A 23,811-nucleotide genomic window follows, 5' to 3' on the forward strand; every position below is an offset into this window, starting at 1 on the left:
AGTAAGCAAAAACCTGATGAATATGCTATATTTGAAGTTAGTTAAATGAAACTGCTAATTTTCTGTGGGAAGGGTGAGGAGAACAAGAGGCAAGGGGGGCAACTAAACATAAGGTTTTTTAACTAACAGGGTGGTAAAACACTGGAAGGGTTTGCCAAAATAGGCTGCAGTGCCTCAGTCCTTGTAGATACTCAGGGCCCAGTTGGATGTAGTCCTGAGCAACCTGCTGTAAGAAACCCTGCATGAGCTGGACTGCCAGTCTCAGCTCATCTCTGATGCTGTGGCACTCTCACAGTAAGGCATAGGTTCATCCAAAACAGTTACACTGCTCAAATATTTCTTGAAAATTTGGCACAGCCTCCTTGGAAATGGGGTTTCATAAAGTAAATATTTTCTGGGTTTGTCAATACAGAGGGGAATACGTGATTCACCTAAAACCAATACTGCTAAAATTTAAAGTGCTGTCTGAGTAACCAGCAGTCACCTATAAGACTACGAGAATTCTCTACTTGTCATATGCTATTAGCTACATTAAACGAATGGGATGGCCTCAGTGCAGGCAGCTCTGCTGATTTTGATTTGTTTAGAGTTAGCTCCTTTCAAGATGGTTCTTTCCTTCTTTCCTTCTCACTAAATCTGGAGGATAAAATTAAGCATCAGCAAACTCAGTGGCAGAACTTCCACCAGCTTAATTGGAATCAGGATTCCTTGCATGGTTGAAATACTCACAGCTTTTTAAAGTATTTTCTAATAGTGTATTGCTTGGAAAACATCTAGATGTTCATGAGGAATGTGGGTTTTGGTAAAGTGTGATAAATATTTTAGTCACCAGGAGAAAAATGCTGAAACTCTGAAATCTGTGCACAAATCTAGTTTTATTTCAGTTTTCTTCTTCATTAACTATACAGAATACTTTGGGAACTGGACATTAGCTGAACTAAGTATGATTAGTCTTGTTAAAAGCCAAATCTCTGTGCAATCAGTTTTGAAAATCACTGTGCATGAAGCACTTCTCTGCTTCTATTTAAAACAAGATCTGAAAAATTTAATTGTAAAAAATAAAAATAAAATATGCACAAAACTATCGAGATGGCCTAGAGCATTAAAACATAAAAGACTTAATTAAACAAAAAGCTACTGTTAGTTGTATCTAGTGTACATAGGTACAAGTGACTGGAAGCTTAGAAGTTTATATAGTTACTAATTACATTGAGAGCATAAATACTCATAGATCTATTGAGAAGTGTCAGATGATGTTTAAAAATCCTATTTCTGATATTCTCAGTGTGATATCAAAAGTGCAGTTAAAAAGAGGCTAGAATTAGAAAACAAACTACTTAATTCTGACAGGAGCCTAAGACAAGGCATCTAACCTCTGAAGTAGTTTACGGCACTAGTGAGCTTAGTGTCCCATAATCGGCATTTGCTTGAGGAAACTGCAGGTGGCCTGGAAGCTTCCCTACTGTACTCTTCATTGTACAAGGTATCAAAATATATCTGGCTGTCGACCTTAGCCATGCAAGTCTTCTGTCCCTGGTTAAAGATTCAGCAGGTCTTATGCAAATGCATGCTGGTGCTTCTCAGTTGTTCTCCTGTGGCACTGCTGTTGCCTAAAAGGAAAGAGAGAGGTTGTTATTTCAGGGAAAGAGACAGTCACCACCTATTTCAAAGTCTCATCATGGACCTTTGTTTCCAGAGTAGCTCAGGACCTTAAAATACTTACAGCATTTATTTTCAGTGCTTCTTGTCAGAGTTTTGTGAAAGGCAGTATGTGCCTGACAGAATCACCCTGTCCATTGGCTGGCTCTGTGTGACCATGAGTAAGCCCAGGACAGAAGGAACTGATGAGGAGTGCTTCCTCCTTCAGGCTGTATTCTCTCCCAGATAGTCTACTCTACTTCATTTTGACAGAAACTGCTTTAATGTACAGCTTGGAAGACAGGTTGCAAAAAAAAAAAGATATACTACCTCCCCCCAGCGAAATTCCTGGCAGCAGGAACTGATGTGCTGAGACATGGAAGTCAACAAAATCAGTTGTACCTCAGTTAACTTTCATATGGGTATTCTCATGGTTTGTACCTGAATCGTGCAGTTACTTCCGTGGGCAAGTCCTTTGATACACATACTATTTTTATTATTAGGCCTATATAACTTATTATGTATTTACTGGAGAGCTAGTTAATCAAGACTTAATCATGGCCAGAAGTCACTAGGGATTTACCTTTGTGTTTTACCCGCAAAATAATTAAGACAAAGAGGAAGCAATGAATATACTTTAGTTAGGCAGATCTTCTCACTCATAAAAGATACACATTATACATTACACATTATACAATATATACATTACATTAGTCTCCTGGTATTTTTTAATTTAAAGCTCTCTGTCTTCCTCTATCCTTTTGTGATCTGGGAAGCAGAAGAAAATTTGCTTTTCCAGTCAGCTTTCCAGAAACCAAGTCACTGAGACTAGAAGAGTTTTGTAGAATGAAGTCATTTCAGGCGGTGACATGGCCCAGCCTTGCTACCACTTTCGCCCGTACTGGAATTCCATTTACAGGAACTCATGAAAGAGGCACAATGATTAGTATTTACCTCTTTCCTGTAAGCCAGATCCAGTTTCCCACAAGAGGTACAAACAGTGCCAGAGGGTTAAGATCAGAGCAGGAAAACAGTCCAAGTTAAAACATCTAGTCTCACTTACTATCTTACATACTTCATATTCAATAAAGACTTAAAAAGAAAGCAAACACTAAATCCTTGCATTAATTTTGTTCAACATTTTTCCACAATAATTACTCTTTTAAAATCTGAATTATAAATTCAAGTTTACTTTCTCAAAGACCTTTCAAACTCTGGAAGGTCAAAATTTGTGTTTCAGCTGTTTGGTAATGTGACAGGCTTCAAAGAAACAAATTACATTATACTTGTTAACTATATAAAAGTTTAACTGGATCTTACTAAGGACTCACTCTAGGAAGCTCCTGAGCCCTGAATTTCTGGATTCAATGGAAGATGAAAGTGTTCAGTATCTAACAAAACAGTCTTTGAACCTCTGTGGCTGAACATCAGGAATCAGTCCTTTCTCCATATATGTAGTTATATTTCCCAATGCATGGAATAGTGCTGAAAGGAATCCTATTAACCTCTCCCAGATGTCCTTGCTTGGTCACCCTAAAAATAACCTTAAGATTTCTTTCCTATCCAAATAAAATTTCGTGCCATTGCCCAAGAATGCAGACAAAAACCAGCCTCCTCTCCGTTTCAGAACAAGTCTTACTGTGTGAAAGCTGTGATTTTAAATAATTAAATTTATTAGAGAATTCTTTACTTTACAGTAAGCTACCAGATTTAAAACCTCTGACTTGAAATGTGATGCTTCACCTTTGGCAGAGCAATTTAGTCAGGAAATGTTACACCTGACTAAAGCTGTCCAAAACAACATAGCTACTTCACAGTTTTCCATTGGCTAGGTTGCATTTACCATCATTTGCCTGAAGATGCTTAGCTAGCAGCGAACTTCTCATTAATCCTCCTCTCTGCTCAGAACTGATCTCCTGATGACGAAGAGGAGGTAAGCTACAAAGCAGGGAACTACACATAAGAGAAGTGCAAATTGACAAATCAAGCTGTACTTGGAAACAGGTTTTATGCTGGTCCTAAATGGTGCTCCCCCAGGAAGGGTAGAGCTGCCAGACATCCTGCCTGTCCTGGGGCATTGGGGCCCTGCCCTGTGCAGGCGAGAGGGTAGCCTCTGGCACTGTCCTTGCAGGGGCTCAGAGCCCAGTTCTGGATGAATACCATGTTATCTCATACTTACACAGACAGTCCTTTCCCCATACTGGCTGTAGAAAGTCATCGTGACTTTGTGCTTGTGTCCAGTCCTCTGATCGAAGGTGTTACAGGTGTCAAAGGGAGGGCTGTACAAGTGCAGGCTAACGGCAGTCTCTGTGTGGCTTATGTTCTCCACGCGGTGCAGGCCGATGGAGTCTACACCAGCCAGGGCATGGAACAAGAAACTGTATTAGCAGGAAGATCTAAGGAGACCTTAATTCCCTGGAAAAATGCTTTCTAAACTGAAAGTCATGAGCAATTAGGCATGCCCGCACTTTTGTGGGTAACAAGTAACTCACTACAGGGAATTTGACTCCTGTTCTCTAGCACAGATTTCTAAATATACTGATAATTCCAAATGAGTTACCGCCTTCCACAGTTTATACAATTTCTGGATTATCCATCACAGGATAAAGGCCAATAGGAATCCCGAGAAGCTTAAGGAAGACCATATTGTCAGTAATTTTCTAGCTCTCATTTCCAAGGGACTTCCAGTTCATTTACTACCGTAGGAAAGCTGTTGATATAGATGCTTCAGAAGCAGGAAGGTTTGTGTTTCTAAAAATTAGGAAGACATTTTATGGGGAAAAAGCCTTTGTATTGCTAATCCTTACCCAAGTAAGAAGAATATCAGTCACAGTAAGAATCAGCTCCATGCATTTGCGACATGGACTTATGGACAGGGGTATAGTTGTCTTCTACTACAGGCATCTGTTTCCTAATTAATCCTCTCAGTTTATTGGGTTGGAGAACAATCTTTAAATTTGTTTGTTCTTTTGAATAAGGTGACAAATAGTAGTGACTGCCATACTTCCAATCATAACCGAATAGTAAACGTAAATGAAGACACAGCAAAACAAGGCACTGTATATTGCGTGGTCACTGCATTGGTGGAGTAGAAATCAAGCTATTACATAGAAATGTAAGGTATGAAAAATCACATCCATGAAACAAACCATGTCCATTCTACACTGAAGTGGAGTTTTTGAGTTACTTAAAAGAGACTTTGAATTTAAGTTTATGATCGTGCTGTAAAAACAACTCAGGCTTTTGTGCTTGAATTTTTTATGTAATACCTAGACCTATATTGTGCAACATAGGCATGATACCCTGAGAGTCATGAGTACACTCTGAACACTACATTTGAAAGGTAAGACCTAAGTGTTGTTAACATACTTTATTTATAGAGGATGCAGTGTGTGTGTGTGTGGGGAAGTCCTAAATCTGTGCTCATCATTGCAGAACCCAAATAAACAAAGTTTAGTGAGTTCTAACATTTAAGTTAGAAGCATGCAATAGAAATGTGAAGACATTTACTACTGATGTAGTTATGGTGATCAACACACTGTCAGTATTTTCCTTCTGCTTGTTTAACACGTTATGTTTAAACCAAAACATCTGTTATGAAACATGGCAGAGATCCAAACTGCCTCAGAGAACTGAGTATCAAATTTTAAAAACAACCAAGGAAGTTTTGGATCAGATGCACTCAGTGTGCAGTTGTTTGCACTGAAAAGAACTGCATAGGTAAGAAAACCTGATGGCATTTGAGAACCCCTGTCCCTGGAATGGGAACATCAGCAGATGTGTCAAGATCCTTTTTGTGTTTCCTGCCCTATTGATTTTGTGCCATTTAATGTGGCATACCTTCAACAGAGGGCTGCAGAACACCAGTCTTTCTTCCCCAGTGCCTTACCCTGGCTAACTTCATAATCCAACATGAGGCTTCCTCCAACTGGGAAGTTCCCAAGCTCAGCCCCACCAGGTGTGTCCTCCAATGTTTAACCCATGACATAAAAGGCAGATGACCCACTTTGCTGGTGCTTGACCTTTGTTCTGTCGAACTCATTGCTGTTCAGCATGATGTGCAGTGTCTTTCATAGCACCAGAATACATTACACCCAGATGGCTACTCCAGGTTGACCTCCAGCATAACACAGAGTGGTAATAGCTACAGATACATGTAATGGCATGGATTTAGGAACCTAGGCAGTCTTACTGGTGGGGTCCTCATCATTCTCAACACCTGTGTAATCTGACAATTTTTTGTAGATTGGGAATTTCAATTCTGCTGACACTGCACTTCAGCACTACAGTCTTTTGTTGATTTGGACAAGAAGTAGCACTGAGAATGGGGGCCTCTGCTCGTGGCTGATCCATTTATTTCATAGACAGGTTTTACATTATTGACACAGATTTTCCATGACTGTGCAAAAGGTTTATTTCTTTGGAAAAAAAAAAAAAAAAGCAAGGTGATTAAGCTATCTAAACTTTGGTTCTCTTATTTCTTAGAAAATACTATTCAAGGTCTTTGTTTACAAGCAGTTTCAGTCATTAGAAGCATGGTGCTGAAAGGCTGATTTGTCTAGAGGAGATATCCAGCATATTAGAGAGTCAGGCAATTACTGCAATGTCTTAAGAGTGAGTTAAAAGAACATTTTTGTTGCGGTTGTTTTACTGAATCTAAATACAGGTTTGTGCAGAATTTAGAGAGTCACAATCTTAAACTGTTCAGAAAGTATTATACTGTTAAAGGTAGGAGACTAGAGAGCAGATGAACTCTTCTTTCAGGAATAGGACTCATGGTAGGTAGTTGTCAAAACAAGCTTAATAGCTTACCATTAATGTAGGCACATTGATTGTCCCTCAAAACCCGTTCAGATTTCTTAGTCATTTCACCATTCCCTTTTTTCTCAGGCCATTGAAACAGAGTCTCCTTTAGATTTCCCTGGAGGATCTTCATAAAGCAGTGTGAGTCAGTGTGATCATGGATGCTGCTATATATGTAAAAAGAATAACCCAACTCAGTGTGATATGCTTATTTAATTTCAGTACAACAAACAAGACAGATGACATAGCACATTGTACTTGGACAGAAGCCTTAGAATGAAATTCCATTGCACAGGAGTCATGCATTAAGGTATGCCTACTTAAAACTGCTGCTTTAGAAAGGTATTGAGATAAGCTCGCATACAGCAGGATTAGAAGAATAGCCAGATATTGATCAAACCAAGACTCTGACACAGAGAAATACAAAGAAAGTCTAGGGGAAGGAGTAGGACAGAAAATTTCTTAAGAACACAAAAACTCTTCTGCACCAAGAAACAAAATGATGCTTCCACCATGATTCCAGGCAGAGGCTGGTATAAACTTGCAAGTATACCTTATATTTGCTCCAAAAACATGAAGAAATGAGCTAATTCTGCTTAATTTCTATGGTCTCTTTACTGCTGGGGTGCACAGGCATTGCTGAAGAAAAAAATGCGATACTTCTCACTCTGATAGTACTAAGTACAACCAGCTACACTAACCTGTTTATTTTCCTGGCAAGACATGAAAAACCAACAGGATCTGATTTGTTTGCTTACTTGATCTGTCTTCTTGCTCTGAAGTGTGTTTTAATTACTGCATTTGGAGACTATATAAGGGCTAGATATGTAGTGTGGTTTTGGCTTTTTTTTTTTCTTTAAAAATTGGACTGACTGTTATAGAAGTCAATGGGATTATGACAAAGGGAGAGCTCATCACTCATCAGGGGCAAGGGAGAAGGAGGAATTTGATCCTCCTGGAATGAGTTTCAATCAAAAACTTGGTACTCGTACATTACTGTTTCTGGTAAACAAACAACGGCATTTGTTACAAACTGAGATGCCAAGAGACCAGAGGTTGCTTCAGGCACAGAACAGTTTACAAATGCCACGTTGTCGTGGTCCTTCCACAGACCATGAGAAAATCTGATCCTTTTCATTTAGGAAGCAATAACAATTTATGGTCTCAGTCTAGCTCTAGCAAATTCTCATCCAACTCAAACCCTGTTTGACACAAATTACAGGCTTTATGGGAATAGCCCAGAAGGAGTAGAGGTGGTGGGCTCGGTTCCTATATCACTCTGAGTATGACGATATGGCATCCCCTAAAGAATACTGTAAATGTTCAATTGCAGCAAACAAAAAAGTGTTCCAACATCTCCTTAGGTTTTCTATTTAGAGGTAAGAATATCCAGTCAAAACACACAAATTTTGTTGTTCCCTACTTTGCTTTAGCCAACACTCCATGAAAGACCCTCCTCACACTGTGTAGGACTACACAACCAAGTTACAGTCTGTGTACACAACTCAGGAGGCCACATCAGCAGTATGGTCTGTTTTGAAGAAGGAGATGGGATATATGAACCTGAAGAAAGCCAAGTATGACAGAGAAAGACATGGTGAATTTATATGTTTGCTAAAACCATAGTCTTTGAATACAAACCTGCCATGCCCTTCACCCCAGCACAAGATCATCAAGTTGAACTTTCCATTTCCATTGTCCACAAGATTTCTTGTGTACCTGAAATACAAAGTGTTTGCTCTTTAATGTACTGATATGCCTATAAAAGACAAAATTATACAAATAAGTTTATGAAAGAAGGTTGTGACATGTAAAAATCCCTTTTCTTCTTTTGTTCTTGAAATCCAATTTTTATTTAGAAAAAAATGAAATTGTATTTCTAACTTTTTTTTTTTTTGGTAAGCGTTGTTTTTCTAGGAAGGAGAAAGAAGTAGATATCTAATATTTTAGAATTATATTTCTTTTGGATTACATAGATGACTGGAGTTTGGGAACTGTGAGTCTGAGACTAGAGTGGTAGACAGGATCAAATCAAAATAGTTATTGAATGAAGTCACTTCAGCAGCTGGCTTATAATTAGAAACAGAGGACTGCAATGAAACAAGAAAAATACATAGTTACATTCTTCTGCAGCTCCTTTTCCGATATTCTTGGCTTTCCTTCTGTTACACAGCACTCTTTTGTACAAAGCCAAAAAAACCAAAGAATGAAGATGTCAGGCTTCCTGTACATGGTCCTCTCACTCTGTTCCTGAAAGTTCCCTTTCTTGTACTGTAGCATTTTTGTGTGGATAAAGCACCTGTGAGGGAACTTTTGCCAGCATCTACTTCTAAACAAAGTTTATCATAGCAAAATTTCTTAAAAAAAAATCTTATGTTTGTTCCTTTTTTCTCTCCTGCAATCCTCCCCTGAGCTGCTGCTCATCTTGTTCTATTGAAAAGGTCACTGGATAAAGAACCGGGATCTTGCTCTATGCATTACTTTACACAGTGTGGCTCTTTTGATCTGGGGCTGATGCTTCTAGCTGATATGGTACAAGTAACCCCGTGGGACCTTCAAATTTCAATTTGGCTGTAGTCATGACTATTTGCTCTTTACTTTGCCAAGTAAAGAAAATATTTATGTGGATGATGGGACACCTCAGCCTCTCCTGAAAGATGCAAGCAAGGACACACAGAAAGTGCACTGATGACAGCTGAATGCTTTCAAACTAGCATCCCCATAAGACCACCTCTATTTTACTCACAACAAACTACTTCCAAAGCATAACATCTATGTCTGTACACTGCCTCTCACTGCATCCACAGTCTGTGTATGTATCAGGTAGGTATATATTTCCTATGATGTCAGAACATAAGCAGTCATAAGTCATAAGTCATAAGAACATAAGAACATAAGTCAACATAAGTTGACTAAACTTTTCAAGTGCTGTTATTTCTGTACAGAAGATCTGGCAGGCAATCAATCAATCAATCAATCAATAAATAAATAAAAAGGTTACCATGCATTCTTCTAATGTTAACACACTTTATTTTGCTGATGCTTCGTCTCCTATGTTCTGTTACAAATTAAATGATTTGTCCTGAATGGAGGATGGCCAAAACGAGGTGAAAGGAGGCTAAAGAAAAGTCAAGCCAGAATGATGCTTGCATAATAGCAGGGTTAAAAAGAAAAAGTTTTGGGGTGTGGGGTGTATGTTTGGCTTTTGGTTGTTGGATAGTTTTTTCTTTTTCTTTTTAGTTCCTTCTTTTTTTTTAAGGAAACACTCGAATAAAATGCATTTATCTTGTCGTTTAAGACAGAGAAGTTAACAATGACAGGAATAAGTCAGTTGTTAACAAAGCAGGAGCGAGTTAAAATCCTAATGTGTATTTTCCTTCCTACTGGCGAGCAGCAAAAAGTCTCGACCTGCACTACGCCGCAGAAGGACGAGACCGGAGCACGGGGGCCGGCGGCACAACCCCCTGGTAAGGCAGGACTTGCAGCCACGGACACCCAACACCCGCTTTGCGCGGGTCACTGCGCCCCCTCCCCAGCATCCGCGCAACACCCGCGCCGCCGATGTGCTTCTCATGGGCTCTTTCCTCCTCTTTATTTATGTATATATTTATTCGTCTATTTTGGTTGCTTAGGCAAGCTTCTCTTTCTCCCTCGGGACATCCCCGCGGCCGGAGCGGCGCCGCGCCCCGGCGGTGTCTCGGGCAGGACCGCGGCCGGGGGCCGCCGGGGCCGGTGCAGGGCCAGGTCCTCGGTGCAGGGCCGGGTCCCCGGTGCGGGGTCCCGGTGCCGCCGCCCGGCCGTGCCGCCGGGGCCGCCATTGGCCGCGGCCGCCCCGCCCGCTCCCCGCCCCCGTCGCCTCCCGGCTCCGGCTTGTGCCCCCCGGCCCCCCGCCCCGGGGCCTCTGCCCTTCGCCCCCTCGGAGGGGCTGTCGGCTGGGGGTGTCCGCCCTGCGTCACAGCGGTCCCCGGTGCCCGTTCGCGGCTCAGCCCCGCCGCCGGCACCGCTTGCGCGGCCGGGGGTCCCCGTGTTCCGTGCTGTTCTGTACCTGTACTGGTCGAATTTGGCGTATTTCAGCCACTCCTCGGGGTTGCTCTCGTACGACTCCATCAGCGCCTGCACCTCCTCCACGCTGACTTTGTCCTCGGCGAATATCTTGTGGAGGATGCGGACCAGCTCCTCCAGGCTCTGCGCCTTCCACGTCTCGGTCTGCACCGGCTGCTCCATCGCCGCCGGTCGCTGCCGTGCCGCCGCCAGCCGCTGCCCCTGCCCGGCCCCCGCCGCCTGCCTTTATGCGCCGGGAGGCACGGCGGGAGCCTACACCGCCCCGGCGGGCGGGCCCGTGGCCAGCGCGCCCGTCCCCGGGAGTGCGGCCGCCGACCCCGGCGGGCGGGGGCAGCCGCGGTGCTGCCCGAGAGAGCGGGGCGGGCGTCTGGCGCTCCGGTGTCCCCGGCAGGAGGAACGGGAGAAAGAGCTGTCGCTGCCGGGCGGAAAGCATCTCTCCCTCTCCCTGCCAGGCCTCTTCATCCCTTCTCGACAAGGTCTGCGGTTTACAAAGCCTGCCGCTGCCTCCATTGCTTACACCACAGGTTGATTTGAAAAATACATCTAGGAGCTCTATTGAAAAGCAAAACAAGACACACAGCTACTTGAATCACACAGAAAATTGCTGCCGGAGGTTTCCCACAGAGAGCCTGCCCGTTGAAAGCGCTGTTTCTTGAAAGCCAGGGCACTCTGGAATCACATTTAGAGCTGCCGTGACCACTAGCAGTCAGAGTGACATCTAGAAACAGGCCATGCTAAGACAACAGACGGTCCTTGCACTCCTCACTTTGTCAAACATATATACTGGTAGCAGAGCAAGCAGATGCCATGCCAGCCATCTTCCTTCCCACTTAATAGAATGTTAATTAGTCACAAATTCGGGCAACAGAATTCACTATACACCGTAGAACTGTGTTTTAAGAAAATCCATCTTTTCTTTCTATAAAAAAAAAAAGAAATAAAAAATGGCTCAGCTCTTTAGGTCTGCCTGATGATAGTGGAGCTGGAAGTAACCAGATTGGTGGTGTGAGCTGCTGTAGCTCTGAGGCTTAAAGGTTCTCACAACACCGGCAGCTCATGATTTCCCTTAGAGTTACACTGAAGGATTTCTAGTGTGCCTGTTTTCCCTCCTCTTTCCCTGACCTGTATATGAAGTAGGTGTGACAAAAAGAAGGACCATTAATAGAGTAGATATAACACGAGAGGCTGGATGAATTTCTGGCTTCACTGCAGTCAGGAATACTTTTCCAGTTTTAAATGGGGCTGGGATCTAGCTATGACTGAATGTACTGAATAAGTCCACTGTCAGCTATCACTCAAGGACCTCTCCGGGCACACAGAAATCAGACCCCACCTTATATGTGTGTGTGTGAGAGAGGGAGAGAGAAAGAAAGACAACTGTGATGATTTCAAGCAAATTTTTAAAGGTCTGAGAGAACCTAAGACTACCCAAAATCTCTGAAAAGCAACCAGGATACCCTGGCATTGATCTCAGCAGCTAATGTGTGGTTAAAGGAGGAAACATCCAGTCTTCCTGGGACAAATGCATGTAATGAAGAAATGCATCACCTCCCTTGGTCACTTGTTCAAAGCCACAGTTAAGAATGATTCCTTTATTTCTTAGTGAAATTTGCCTCAGGTCTAATTTAGCTAGTGGTTGGTGGTGTCAAAACATTGTATTGGCAAGTAGCACCCTTTTTCAGTACTTGCCTGAGTAGTCCCATACAGCACCATTAAAACTGCTTTTTTTGCCAAGAGTTAGAATTAGTGTGAAACATCCTATGTAATTTTTTTCAAAGGCAGAATTCATATTATTGTGGTGGTTGTCAGAAGCACCACTCAAAAGGAATAAAATGTCTTACAAGAGTAAGTTGTTGTAAGGATCACCAAAATGAAATGAAATGAAATGAACCGTGAGGTACATTTTCAAATATTTTTTTTATTCTGTTATTCTGATGTAAATTATTTTTCAGGAGTTATAATATATCCCTGCTTATGTGCTTGGTGCTATTTCCCTGGTACATAGATCCAGGGGGAAAAAGAGAATTATGCCTCTCCTGTTAATCCCTGAAGCCTCAGTACTTCAATTCCTTTGCCACAACATTGATGGGATCATTAGTGATGCTGTCAAATACCACTTGTAAAAGCAAAAGGACATTTTATATCTTCTGCTGTTACAACTAAGGGAGCAGGCTGGATCTGCTTATTGCAGTTTCAAACTGATGCTGTTTACTACAGCTCATCTATACTTCTGTACTATTTGTCAAAGTTTTTTCCTTGATTACCAAAACATCAAACTTCTCTAGTAGTAACAGAAACTGTTATTTACTCCTATTCAAAAGTGTTTAGATTTTCATTTTGAATCATTCAACATTACTGTTGATTCTCAAAACTTCTATAGGAGTTGATTACTTGACTGCATGAACACCAAAAGGAACAATATTCATGTCTCTCCAGCTTTTGTTTTTGCTAATAACCTATCGACAGAAATGGCACAAGGATCTGAGCACATACAGCAGTCACTGAAAATGTAAAATAAGAAGAGAGCATTGTAATCCACACGACATGGAACTTGTTTTCACATTATAAAGGAGTTTGTAGGATTTTATGCACTTTTATTGCTGGAAATCATATACTGTTAGCCCTGTAGAAATTAACTATTGCAGGTATTTCTTAACTGTCCTATTAAAACCTTGTCTTGGAAAATGGGAGTTTGAGCTTTAACTACAAAACCTTTGCTTTATGTACAAATGCCAAACCACCCCACCGTTACCCAGAAGACAGGTGTAAGCAGATCTAGCAATCATTGGGCATGACATCTAACCCCAAGACAGACTTCCCAGGTGAAGCACCCAAACACATACTGGCACATCATCTCGTATTGGAGAGGAGAAAAACCAGGTTTTTCTCATGCTTTATTGAGGAAAATCTTCAATTAAGATTGATGGAATTAATGAACCCTATCATTAAAAACTTTGCACCATGTATTGGGCCCAAACATGTAGCTTGTGACTGAAGACTTTATTATACATCTTGTAATTCCAAACAAAAGTTGTGGGCTGGTTGAAGGTGGGATCCAAAGTCTCTGAATGACCAGACTCTTGCGGCAAGCAACTATGCCGTGTCTCTTTGGTCTGTTAGCCTGGCCAGATAATAGCACTTCAATCCAATAATGAGTATTTAAGTCTCCTCCTCCAGATAGAGTGGCTTTTACCCTTTTACTGAATCATTCCTTTATTTAGTCTCCATTCACCTAAGTTTTTTTATGATTGTAGGGACGTTTTTTCAAAGAGAAAATCTGGATCAGCCACTGTATTGCAAGGTTTGGGGCCACATGACTCTGCGTAGTCACAATTCAATGTAGCAGTGCAGCTGTTCCTCAGTCACATAACCTGGAAAGTGAGACTGATCCCTCAGCACTTTACAGATCTTGCATGAGAAGCTGCTGCACGCACAGCAATTCTCAAGAAAAGCTTGAGAACAAACCGTATCAAATAGCATGCAGTGAAACACCATCAGACTAAAAACATGCAGTAATCCATGACTGAAATGAGGACACCACATACAAACTCATGCCATGCACTGAAAATACCTACAACTACTAAATGGCATGTGCACTGCTGAAGTAAAAAAATAAAAAACAACAAACCAAACAATGCAGTGAAGAGCTGCAAAGTATTAAACCACACAGCACAGAAAGGACTCTTGGAAGAAATCAGTTTGATTCACTTTTGGTGGGACATTAGTGCACAATGCACAGCTATAAATAAAATATAAAATATTGACATTTTTCTCCATGAGAAAAACACTTGAAAATAAGTTACTGTTTCTTTCAATTTGTGATATTTATATGAGAAATTTAAAGTGCTGGCTAGCCTTCACTGCATTGGCAATATTTATTGTATAGTTCTGTTTGGAGCCCTTTTTTCCTTTGAGGTTTCCTGTTTCAGAGTGGAAGGGCTCTTAAAACGTTTTAGTTCCCAAGAGTTGCTAGGGTTATTAGTTCTGTTACCAAACTGAGTTTGAGGGAAAGACATTTTTGTTTGCTTTCATGTCATATACTTGCAATGGATTTTTGCAATTGGAATATGTAACTCCGACCTCCATTTTTTTAAGATTAGGCCCTCAATGGAATTATATTTTAACACTGTATTGTCTCAAGTCTAATTGATATACAGACATATATAAATAATTTGCATGTGGAATTATTCCATAGGATGATACAAAGCAAGGTGACTAAGACTCTTGCACTTTTTTTAAAATTTTATTAAATAATGTTCATCATCCACTTTTCATAAAGAAAAGTATGAGTGAATTGAGATGTACAGGTAGTACTTCATCACCACCTATAATCTGCATCCTCAACAAAAAACATTGTAGAATGTAGCTATTGGTAGGCATTTAGAGACAATTGCATGGAAGAAAACTGGAGAACCATTCAAAAAAAGTTCCTAGATTGCTCTTGAAGTTTTAAGAGTGACAATTGTTTTTCTTCCCAAAGTTTAATTTTTCTCAATGTGTATAGCAGGGATCATATCCCATCTGAAATCAGCACCGTCTACCTAGCAACAAGTACCCCAAGGACTGATCCCTGGCACAGAGACCAGCTTGCAAAGGACAGTTCACATCCACATTATTTACCTTTTAAGCTCCACAGCAGGCTGATCACGTCCAAAGTGCCCACCAGAAGTGGTACCTTGCCAACTCTTGAACTGTGCACAGGCCAAAATCTGTGCCAGCAACTGTTCTAACAACTAACTGTACAGATGACTGAGTCACAGTGCCCCAGAAAATCTGGCACTACCAAGTCTAGTGACATGGATGTAGTGTGACAGGCTTGACATTAAGCCTTTAACATACTTATTTTGGTCTCTCCTTAGTCAATAGCTGATTCATTCAACCTTTCTTAACCTTCCATTTTAGGATGAAACAATCTCTAAATGAGTTTTTGTCTCTAGATATTTCAGCTTCAAAAGACTTCTGACTAAAATACAGTGAGATGCACCTGACATCTCATGGCATTATGGCTATTGAAGCAAGAGCAAAACAGGGACAAGAAAAATATGTAAATTTTTACAATGTTTAGCCTTGGAACATTAAATATGGTGCTAGCAAAGCTGAAGCATGGTCTCTGCAAATTAGAAACACATTTTACATGTTTTCTTGTCAAGTGTTTTTCCTCTCTTGATGATCCAATACAAAACTAGGCTGAAAACACTTCTTATCTTTTAATGCATGTTGCATTTTATACAAGCTTGTAATAGTCATAATCATCATGAAATCAAGGCATTTTTGCACCTTTTTTCTCTCATCTTCAGGATGAAAATGTAGTATGATAATGCCTTGAAAAATCTTTGTACAACATCCCTGAACAGTAACACTGACTTCAGGGTGGTCAAGAACAACATAAGCCAAAAACTTGTGCAAAAAATGGCAGAATTTGATCTGCAAAATGAGCATGAACAGCAAGAATGGGTTAACGGAAGCCACTTTGGAGTTGAGAAGGAGTTTGAAGAATGGATGTGTGAATTTCCAACCCACAACCTTGAATTTACTGTAGATGAGTACATTCAAGATTATGTTGTGGGGTTAATTAACACAGACATATCCTCTGTTAAAGTCTTAGCAGTAGTTTTTGGAGACTTGAAAGATGACATTTGCTCAGTATGTACATAGGTGACATATGTATTTTATCATTTCATTCCTGAGGTAACTTTAGTTTCATTTGGCTCCTTCACATTTTCCATGTGCTTTTTAGTTCAAGCTACAAATTACAATTTTGTAATTAATGCTAGTCTCTAAACCATTACAATAGTACACATAAATAATGCCTCCCAGTTTAAAGGGTTTGAACCTGGTGATTATTAACTTGAAACGGGATAACTGAATTTTGCATAACACTGTTGTTTAGTATCAGGATGTTGTGAAGTCTTTGCTAAAAACAGTATAAAATTTTCTTCTACAATACTTTATTTACTTCTCAGTCTTTAAAAATTAATCTATTTACTGAATATTCTCAATTTGCCCTTTCTGTTAATTCAATTACAGAAAATCAAGTGAATTAAACTACATTACAAATATTGGCAGTTCAGTGCTGTAGCATCTTTGGGTGGAACACAATACTGAGTAAATCTACACTCTTTTTGTCTTGTACAACTCTCACAGACTTGTCCGAGAGTCAGCCCTTACTTTGATATCATTTTTCTCCCACTCTAGCAATTGAGATCACTTAAAGGATAGTCACCACTTTTGCTCATACTAGATACAGTTCATGTTCTACTTTAGATTTTCATGTTTCCAATTTACTGGAAATACTATTTTTAAAGATATAAGAATTTCAGGATCATCTGTGATTTTAGATGCTATAATGTCACTTTTTAAAAGGTGAGATTGAACATATATTTTGCAACTGTTGTCTTTTGCAAATTCTACAAGCAACTTACTGGGAATCACTTATTTGTTCACTCAAGACATTATCTACTTGACATATTTGCAGTCTATTCTGTTATTTAAAATTATGAACAAGGAAAAGTTTCTGCCACTTAAAACAGTCACACCCCAAGTCCAGGCAGAGCGAGCCCACGGTCCTTAAAGAGCTACCAGAGATAAACAAGCACTGACTACCTCCCCAATGAAAGAAGGTACAAAACTACACAGAAAAGTGGCAAAAAGCAGGACTGTCTCTGTAAAGAAGGTACAGAATTTAGACGGGGGAAATTAGTAGAAGTGAAACTGGCAGTCATTAGAAGGAACAGAATAAAGACAGCCACTTAAGAGCATTGAGGAAACAGAAAGCAAGAGCTGGATTAGACACTGTATACTGGTAAACTAGGGGCAAAGAAACAATTAGTTGGGATTGGAGAAAAATTAAGAGCAGAAAAAATGCTGGAGCAAACAGTAATAAATAAGTATTACTTGAGGAACAAGACGAATCTTAAATAAATGAATAATTCAAATCTTCATGAGTAAGTTATTCAGGTCCAAAAATCCAAACCATTACTGTGGCTTTCACATTACTGGACTATGACATTTCAAGGAATTCTGGTAAACGATTTTTTTTTATTCAACTTCAGAGAATAAAAATCATCTATAGATTCAACATAAATCACAATGTTCTACCTTTAGCTGGCATGATACAATGACATACAGTTCTTCTTCATTTCAAGATCTTAATGTGTTTTTATTATTTTAAAACCAAACCAAAACACAACCTCCCTAGATACACACAAACCAACCAACCAAATACACACACACAAACCAACCTTGTTGCATCACTTCTGAAGAGTACATTTGCAGTTTATCAGTAGTTTCATTTGTTAAGATCAAGTGAGGTGAAAGGTACCAACAGAACATTCTTCAAAGAGAACCAGACTAGTAGCTTATCTTAGGTAAACATATGGGAGAACAGACTACTTGTATTTGTAAGGACAGCAAGTGTACATGCTACGAAAAAGATTGAAACAAAAAAATCTAGGAAAAACGATGCAAATACCTTTGTCCTTGTGTACCCTCTAGTGGCTGGCAAGGTTGTGCTGGCCTTACAGTACCCGAGCAGGCAATTTCCTCCACAAGGCAGAATCAGAGTGCTTACCTCTGCAATAATTCTCTTAAATAGATGGAGATTCATGAGATCCAGGTGATGAGCAAGCAAAAGTATGGATTATTTGAAGTTTTAAGTCTACAGCCAATTCTGCCTTGTTAGCTTAACCCAGTGAATCCAGGTTTTTCACCTAAAGCATGGTAAAATATATTGAGCTATTCACACAGCAAGGATTCAGGGCATGTGTCTGTGTAACTGTGGCACACATGGCATGCTGCACGCAAACTGCAGCAACATCGGGAAGGTAAGCTGAGTATTAGTTCTCCCCAAGTCCTCTGAGGGTGGAAAAAATCCAATACACAGGTTGCAGAGCCACATAAGAGCCAGTTATGTATGAAATAGCAGTGAACAGTTCAAGACTACTGTAAAAACACCCTTTAAACTGGAACAGGCTGTTTTGTCTGTACATGCTGAAGAATTGGATTATGTCAGGGACCAAAACTCATCCACCATAAGAACATTATGCAAGAAAACAACTAACATTTCATTTAGTTCAGCTTAAACAAACATTAAAGACTATAATACAGATATTTAAAATAAACCCACAAAACCCCCATCTCTCATACCCAAACCCTCCAACAAACAAAAGCAAAGGTCAGTACCTTAGTCAAGGTACCAAGACCTCTCCATGATGACACAAACCCCAAACCACCCCTCTTTGTCATGACTTAGCAAAAGGATGTAAAGTACATTCTGTTTCGTTGGTGGACCATGCATCTGGTGAAACACGAAAATTACATCAATCAAAATGAGAATATATAGAGTGGGTTTTTAGCACCTCATGTCTATTTGTCCGTGAACTGAAGATGCAATAGCTAGTTGCATCATTTAACTAAAGATGCAAGTCATTAAACAGTATCAGAAGAAACACCTTGACAGCTGCTGAAGCATTCAGGCTTCAATAAATCACTACACAATTTGTGTGGGAGGAAAGTATTTTGAGGCCTATTCTTATCCTGTGCCATGTAGATAAGGTGCTGACACTACCAGCAGTATGAAGGCACAGAGTGAAGCAGTTAGACTGTATACCAATACCTACACATCATGAGAAAAAAAAATCAAAATACTGTCTTGCAATGACATGAGATAATGCATATTCAGAACGCACAAAACAGACACACATGTCAGAAGCAAACTGAATCCCAGGCCATATGTACAACAGACATCACTTTTAATAAAAAAGGTACTTTTATCTTCAGTACAGCATACAGACAGAGGCATCCAGCCAGTCCTCCAGACAACTGAAATAGCTTCCCTTCAGATACAGCAATTAAGAAGTCAGCAGCAAGAGAGCTGGCTCTACTCTACAGATTGCAGGTGTTTTTTCTGCACCTCAGATGCACATCAGAAAGAAGCCACATGATCAGACAGCCTAGGCAGCTCTTTGCTTATGCTATTCACCTGCACCATACAGGCACAGCCATAAACACAAAAATCCTTCTTGCCATGTGTTTACAGGTTGAGTTTAAGACAGTCCTTTTTCCATTTTTGAAGAGAACATCTGAACAACTCTATTGCCTGTTGTTCATCCCCATGCCTGAGTTTTGCAATAATGCAGTACTAGCTTGCCATCACTTCCAAAACACTGCAAGAAAACACAAAAACATGAGCTGTTACATTTATTCATGGGCTAGCATATATATGAAGCAAAACCCCTCCCATCAGGTAAAACATGTCATGGAATATTGTTACTGGTAAGAAAGTTCTCCATCATAACAGTAGGCATGACAACATACTGCATGTGAAAGAATGCATTTCCAGAGGCTGTGTGAAGCCACATCTCTTTTAGATTGCATTCATACAGATCTGTGAATATCAACTACACTATATTAAATGCAAACTATTACTGCTAAGGGCAGTAACAGATTTCAAGTGCCAGAAGTATACAGACAAATCCTGCTGAACATATTTAGAAAGGCTATTTAAGATGAAAGTCACCTCATAGAGGGTCCCAACTTCTTGGTCTGGAGATGGAGCAAAAGACTGGTTTACATATATGAACTGCAACAAAACAAAAGAGAAGAGATGGAGATCTCACATACATCTCAGAGGGAATACAGAAGAAACATTCTGTATTCTTTTACAACCTTTACAGCGCACACCAGAACACTACCAATTAGTATCTTCACTTCAGTGTGGAGGGGCAATGTGACTTCCAGGAGTCACCTCTGTCTGGCCAACCAGATCAAGTCAAAGTAAGCATGCTGACTTCCTTTTCCTGCAAGTTGACCCATAACCCTCCCATACAGAAGCACAAAGTGAACTCATTGGCTTAGTTCTTACTCCTATTTCAAGCATCCAAACCATTCACACTATTCCAGATTTGCTCAATTAGAATTATTTTATTCTTTTTTCAGGTCATCCTTCTCACTTCCTACTCCAAATGCATTTACACATATAGTAGTGACTCCACAGTGTCAGAAAGGTCCTCTGCAGTGTGAGATAGCAATGGGTAGTGAGGCCTCATGTGCTATTCCCAAATAACCGCTATAAAATTCCTATGGCTTTGCTCCTGAAACCACACAGGAAGGCTATGTACTCCTTTTTTTTTTTTCCCCTGAGAAATGAGATCACAGTTACTGAATCAAATTGTTGAGAATATCCATGAACAGTTAATTCCTGAACTATCACTTTTCTCTGAGATACTAAGCCCTCAGAAAGGGAAACCCAGCAAGACTTCCAGGTGAAAGAGAAGGCTAGTGAAATCCTTTATGGCTATATACTTAAATAAGAGTCTGCAGACTAAGAACAGAATGATTTCATTTACACTTTAGTTGGCTACTTTAATGAATCTAGTTTTAACCTCATATCTTAAATTAAAACTTTGAAGTTTATAAATGTTAAGAGTAAAACAACAAAAGTTGTGCAATTGTATTTCCAGCTCTTCCAACATTATCACAAGGTAACCTGGGCTTGTGAAGGGTTCCAAGGGAGGTGACCCATAAATAATACAGGCAATCTGCTGCCCAACTGTGAGCACTTCCCAGCTACCCATTTGAAAAGACAAATCGTCCTATGACAGTAACTAAACTGTTTGAGATGTAAGTTCTGAAGGAAACATCTATTCATATTCAGAAGGTCAATCCCAAACACTTTGGACTTTTTCCCAAACACCACATCCGTGTACCCAACTTCCACAGGTGCAGTGTGCACAGAAAATGTTTCCCTGAGACGCAGCACTGCCCAGCGGCCACACAACTCTGCCCGGCAGAAGCTGAGCACACCCAAGCTGCACTGCCACAGCTCCCCTCAGTGCTACACTTGGGATAGTTCTCCTGGTGTGCCTCCTAAAAGCTTCCCGCTGGAAGCTGCAACCTGGAATTCCAACAGTGTCCCTGCAAGGTATGACAGCTCCCGCCCGGCGCCCGCCCGTACCAGTTGCTCGGAGGCCATCAGCTTGAGGAACTTCTTGATGAAGTCCACGAGGCCCTGGATGGTGCGGGTCCGCTCCACCGCCCACTTCTTGGTCTTCATGATGGGGGTGTCGCCCACGGCCTTCAGCAGCACGTCAACTGCGGGGAAGGGGCGTCAGACCAGGGCCCGCCCCCAACACCACCCATTGGCCCGCTCCGCCCGCCCCCCGTCGCCTATTGGCTGGCGCGACCGCCCGTCACCGCGCGCGCCCGCCCCGCCGGCAGCCCCCCCGCCCCATTACTTTTCTTCTTCGCGTCGCCCGCGGGCTCCTCGGTGCCCGGCGACCCGGCCGCGGGCGGCCCCGGCTCGGCGGCCCCCGCCGCCGCTCCGCCCTCCGCGGCCTCCTCCCCGCCGTCACTGCGGCCGCCGCTCTGCGGCGCGGCGGGCTGCGGCTGCTGCTGCTGCTCCTCCGCTTCCGCCATGATGGAGCCGCAGCTCCGCCTCCGCGGGCGGCGGGAAGTGACGACACGCCACCGCCTTTCCCGTCACGTGGGCACGCCGGGCGCGTCACGTGCGGCGCGAGCCGTCCCGCCGGCAGCGGCCGCGCCCCGCTCAGCACGTGGTGTGCGCGCGACCCCCCACGGAGACGTGGGAAGAGGAAGAGGAAGGAGGAGGAAAAAAAGAAGGAAGGAGAGGAGGAGGAGGAATAGGAAGGGAGGGGGACACAGCACTGCGCAGCAGGCCTGGCCCCCGCCGCCACCGCCCCACCATGATCAAAGCCATCCTCATCTTCAACAACCACGGCAAGCCGCGGCTCTCCAAGTTCTACCAGCGCTATGTACGGGCAGGGCCGGGCAGGGCCGGGCAGCGCGGGGCGGGCAGGGATCGCACACCGGGACACCTGGGCCGGCCCGGCCCTGCCGGCTGCGCTGGGCCCGGGGCAGCGCCATGGGGAAGTGGAGGTGCTGAGACCGGCTGAACGAGGCTTCGAGGAAAGCTGTTCCCCTAGCCTATGGTGTTCCCACTGGGAATTGCCCTTCAGTAGCTCTAAAGGTGAAGGAGGCCGCAGACCTGGCTCTGAGCTGCTGTTCTGAGCGCGGCTGTGTTTTCAGCCTGATGTGCTGTAGGATTGTGCTGTTGCAGAGGGCTCAGAACCTCTGAGATGAGTTTATTGGGACTCACAGGTTCAGGAGGCAGAACCTTTTCCTTTGGAAACTCTCAGTGTGCTGTAATAATACAGTTGACATGAAAATGTGGTAAAATAGAAAATAATATTCTTCTGCATGGGAGAAAGTAAGTAGCAGAGCAGCTCTGAAAATACAGCACAAAGCACTTGATCTGAATAAAAAGAAAGTGCAGCCTCAGGGAACTGAGAAACAATGTGGAAACTGTTGATTTAGTTCAAGGAAAAGAGATTTAGTTCAAGGATAAGAGATTTTAAGGTAGTGTTTTGAGCATTCTGTATTTCCCCGCAGATAGGCTAAAATCTGCGTGGTCTGACCTTGATCATTGAAACGCAAGAGAACAACTGGTGCTTCTAAGAGTTATATAAGCAAATTATTATTTATCAGTAGTGCAATTACTTACTTGGATTTGCGGCCACTTTCTTGCAATTCTGGCTATTGCAGAAGTCACAGTTTTTTGTAACAGATGGATCTTACTTCTGCACCTCAGAGCAGAAATGATGACTGTCACACTTCAGTTTACACAGTCTTTGAATTGAAGGAGAGGAACTGATACAGGTCATTCCTATTAATGACTGAATTTGATCCCTTCTTAACCAATACTGGGAAATTTTAATAGAGCTTTGTGAACTTATTTTCTTTTTTCTGAGTTGCCAAGTAGATGTCTTTAGTTTTCCATTTCTAATTTAAAAATTAGAATGGAATATTCTCACCTGCACATAAAGATAAGCATTCTCTTGTGTCCCTGCTCTGTTCTTGATAACTTTAATTGCAGAGCTACAGTAACTTAATAAATTTCTTTTTTCCCCCTTTTCTTTCTTCTTTCTCACCCCCCCCACCAATGTGCAGCTAACAATTAAATTCACAGATGAAAGGCTTTGGAAAGGTAAACTTGTATTAATATGTAAATTATTTCCATTCTCATTTTCATTCGAATGCAATTACCTCTTTCTGTCTTTTGTTACTGTTGTGTACACAGGAGTCCAGGAAGGGAGAAGAAGCAGGGGAAGAGAGGAATAAATGGCCAGAGGATACTAGATTTTTCTTGTAAAACCATTCTGCTCTATTACTTTCATAAATGGGCTTTGAACAAATTCTCAATGCTTAGAGTAGGGTAACGTGTCTGTATAAACAGAATGCTTTGAAATTTTGAAAATGTGAATAGCAAATGAAATTAAGAGATTATGGGAT

General features: G+C 41.6%; 3 protein-coding genes across 6 annotated transcripts in view; 1 reads left to right on the top strand and 2 right to left on the bottom strand.

Annotated features, from left to right (window-relative positions):
• Positions 1-856: 856 nt before the first annotated feature.
• On the bottom strand, positions 857-10,723 carry CDO1 (cysteine dioxygenase type 1). The gene is made up of 5 exons (XM_017807358.1): positions 10,487-10,723; positions 8,083-8,160; positions 6,451-6,608; positions 3,818-3,987; positions 857-1,610 (listed from the first exon to the last, which is right to left on the bottom strand). Exons 1-5 carry the CDS (start codon positions 10,663-10,665, stop codon positions 1,581-1,583), a joined length of 615 nt encoding a protein of 204 aa, XP_017662847.1. The 5' UTR covers positions 10,666-10,723; the 3' UTR covers positions 857-1,580.
• An 8,509-nt stretch (positions 10,724-19,232) lies between these two features.
• On the bottom strand, positions 19,233-21,950 carry ATG12 (autophagy related 12). Its single transcript, XM_017807337.1, has 4 exons — positions 21,738-21,950; positions 21,458-21,594; positions 20,021-20,083; positions 19,233-19,667 (listed from the first exon to the last, which is right to left on the bottom strand). The coding sequence occupies exons 1-4, from the start codon at positions 21,916-21,918 to the stop codon at positions 19,608-19,610; spliced, it is 441 nt and encodes a 146-aa protein (XP_017662826.1). The 5' UTR covers positions 21,919-21,950; the 3' UTR covers positions 19,233-19,607.
• Positions 21,951-22,008: 58 nt separating this feature from the next.
• Positions 22,009-23,811, top strand: part of AP3S1 (adaptor related protein complex 3 sigma 1 subunit) — a 32,080-nt gene continuing 30,277 nt past the window's right edge. For 3 of the 4 annotated variants that reach the window (XM_017807333.1, XM_017807336.1, XM_017807335.1), the window contains exon 1: positions 22,009-22,274. In XM_017807333.1, coding sequence (XP_017662822.1) covers positions 22,206-22,274 — 69 coding nt within the window. In that variant the 5' untranslated portion in view covers positions 22,009-22,205. Of the gene's footprint in view, positions 22,275-23,462; positions 23,507-23,811 lie in introns of all 4 variants that reach the window. The other variant, XM_017807334.1, reaches the window with a different exon arrangement.

This window comes from Lepidothrix coronata, unplaced genomic scaffold (assembly GCF_001604755.1).
Source record: "Lepidothrix coronata isolate B3197 unplaced genomic scaffold, Lepidothrix_coronata-1.0 Scaffold18, whole genome shotgun sequence".
NCBI lineage: Eukaryota > Metazoa > Chordata > Aves > Passeriformes > Pipridae > Lepidothrix > Lepidothrix coronata.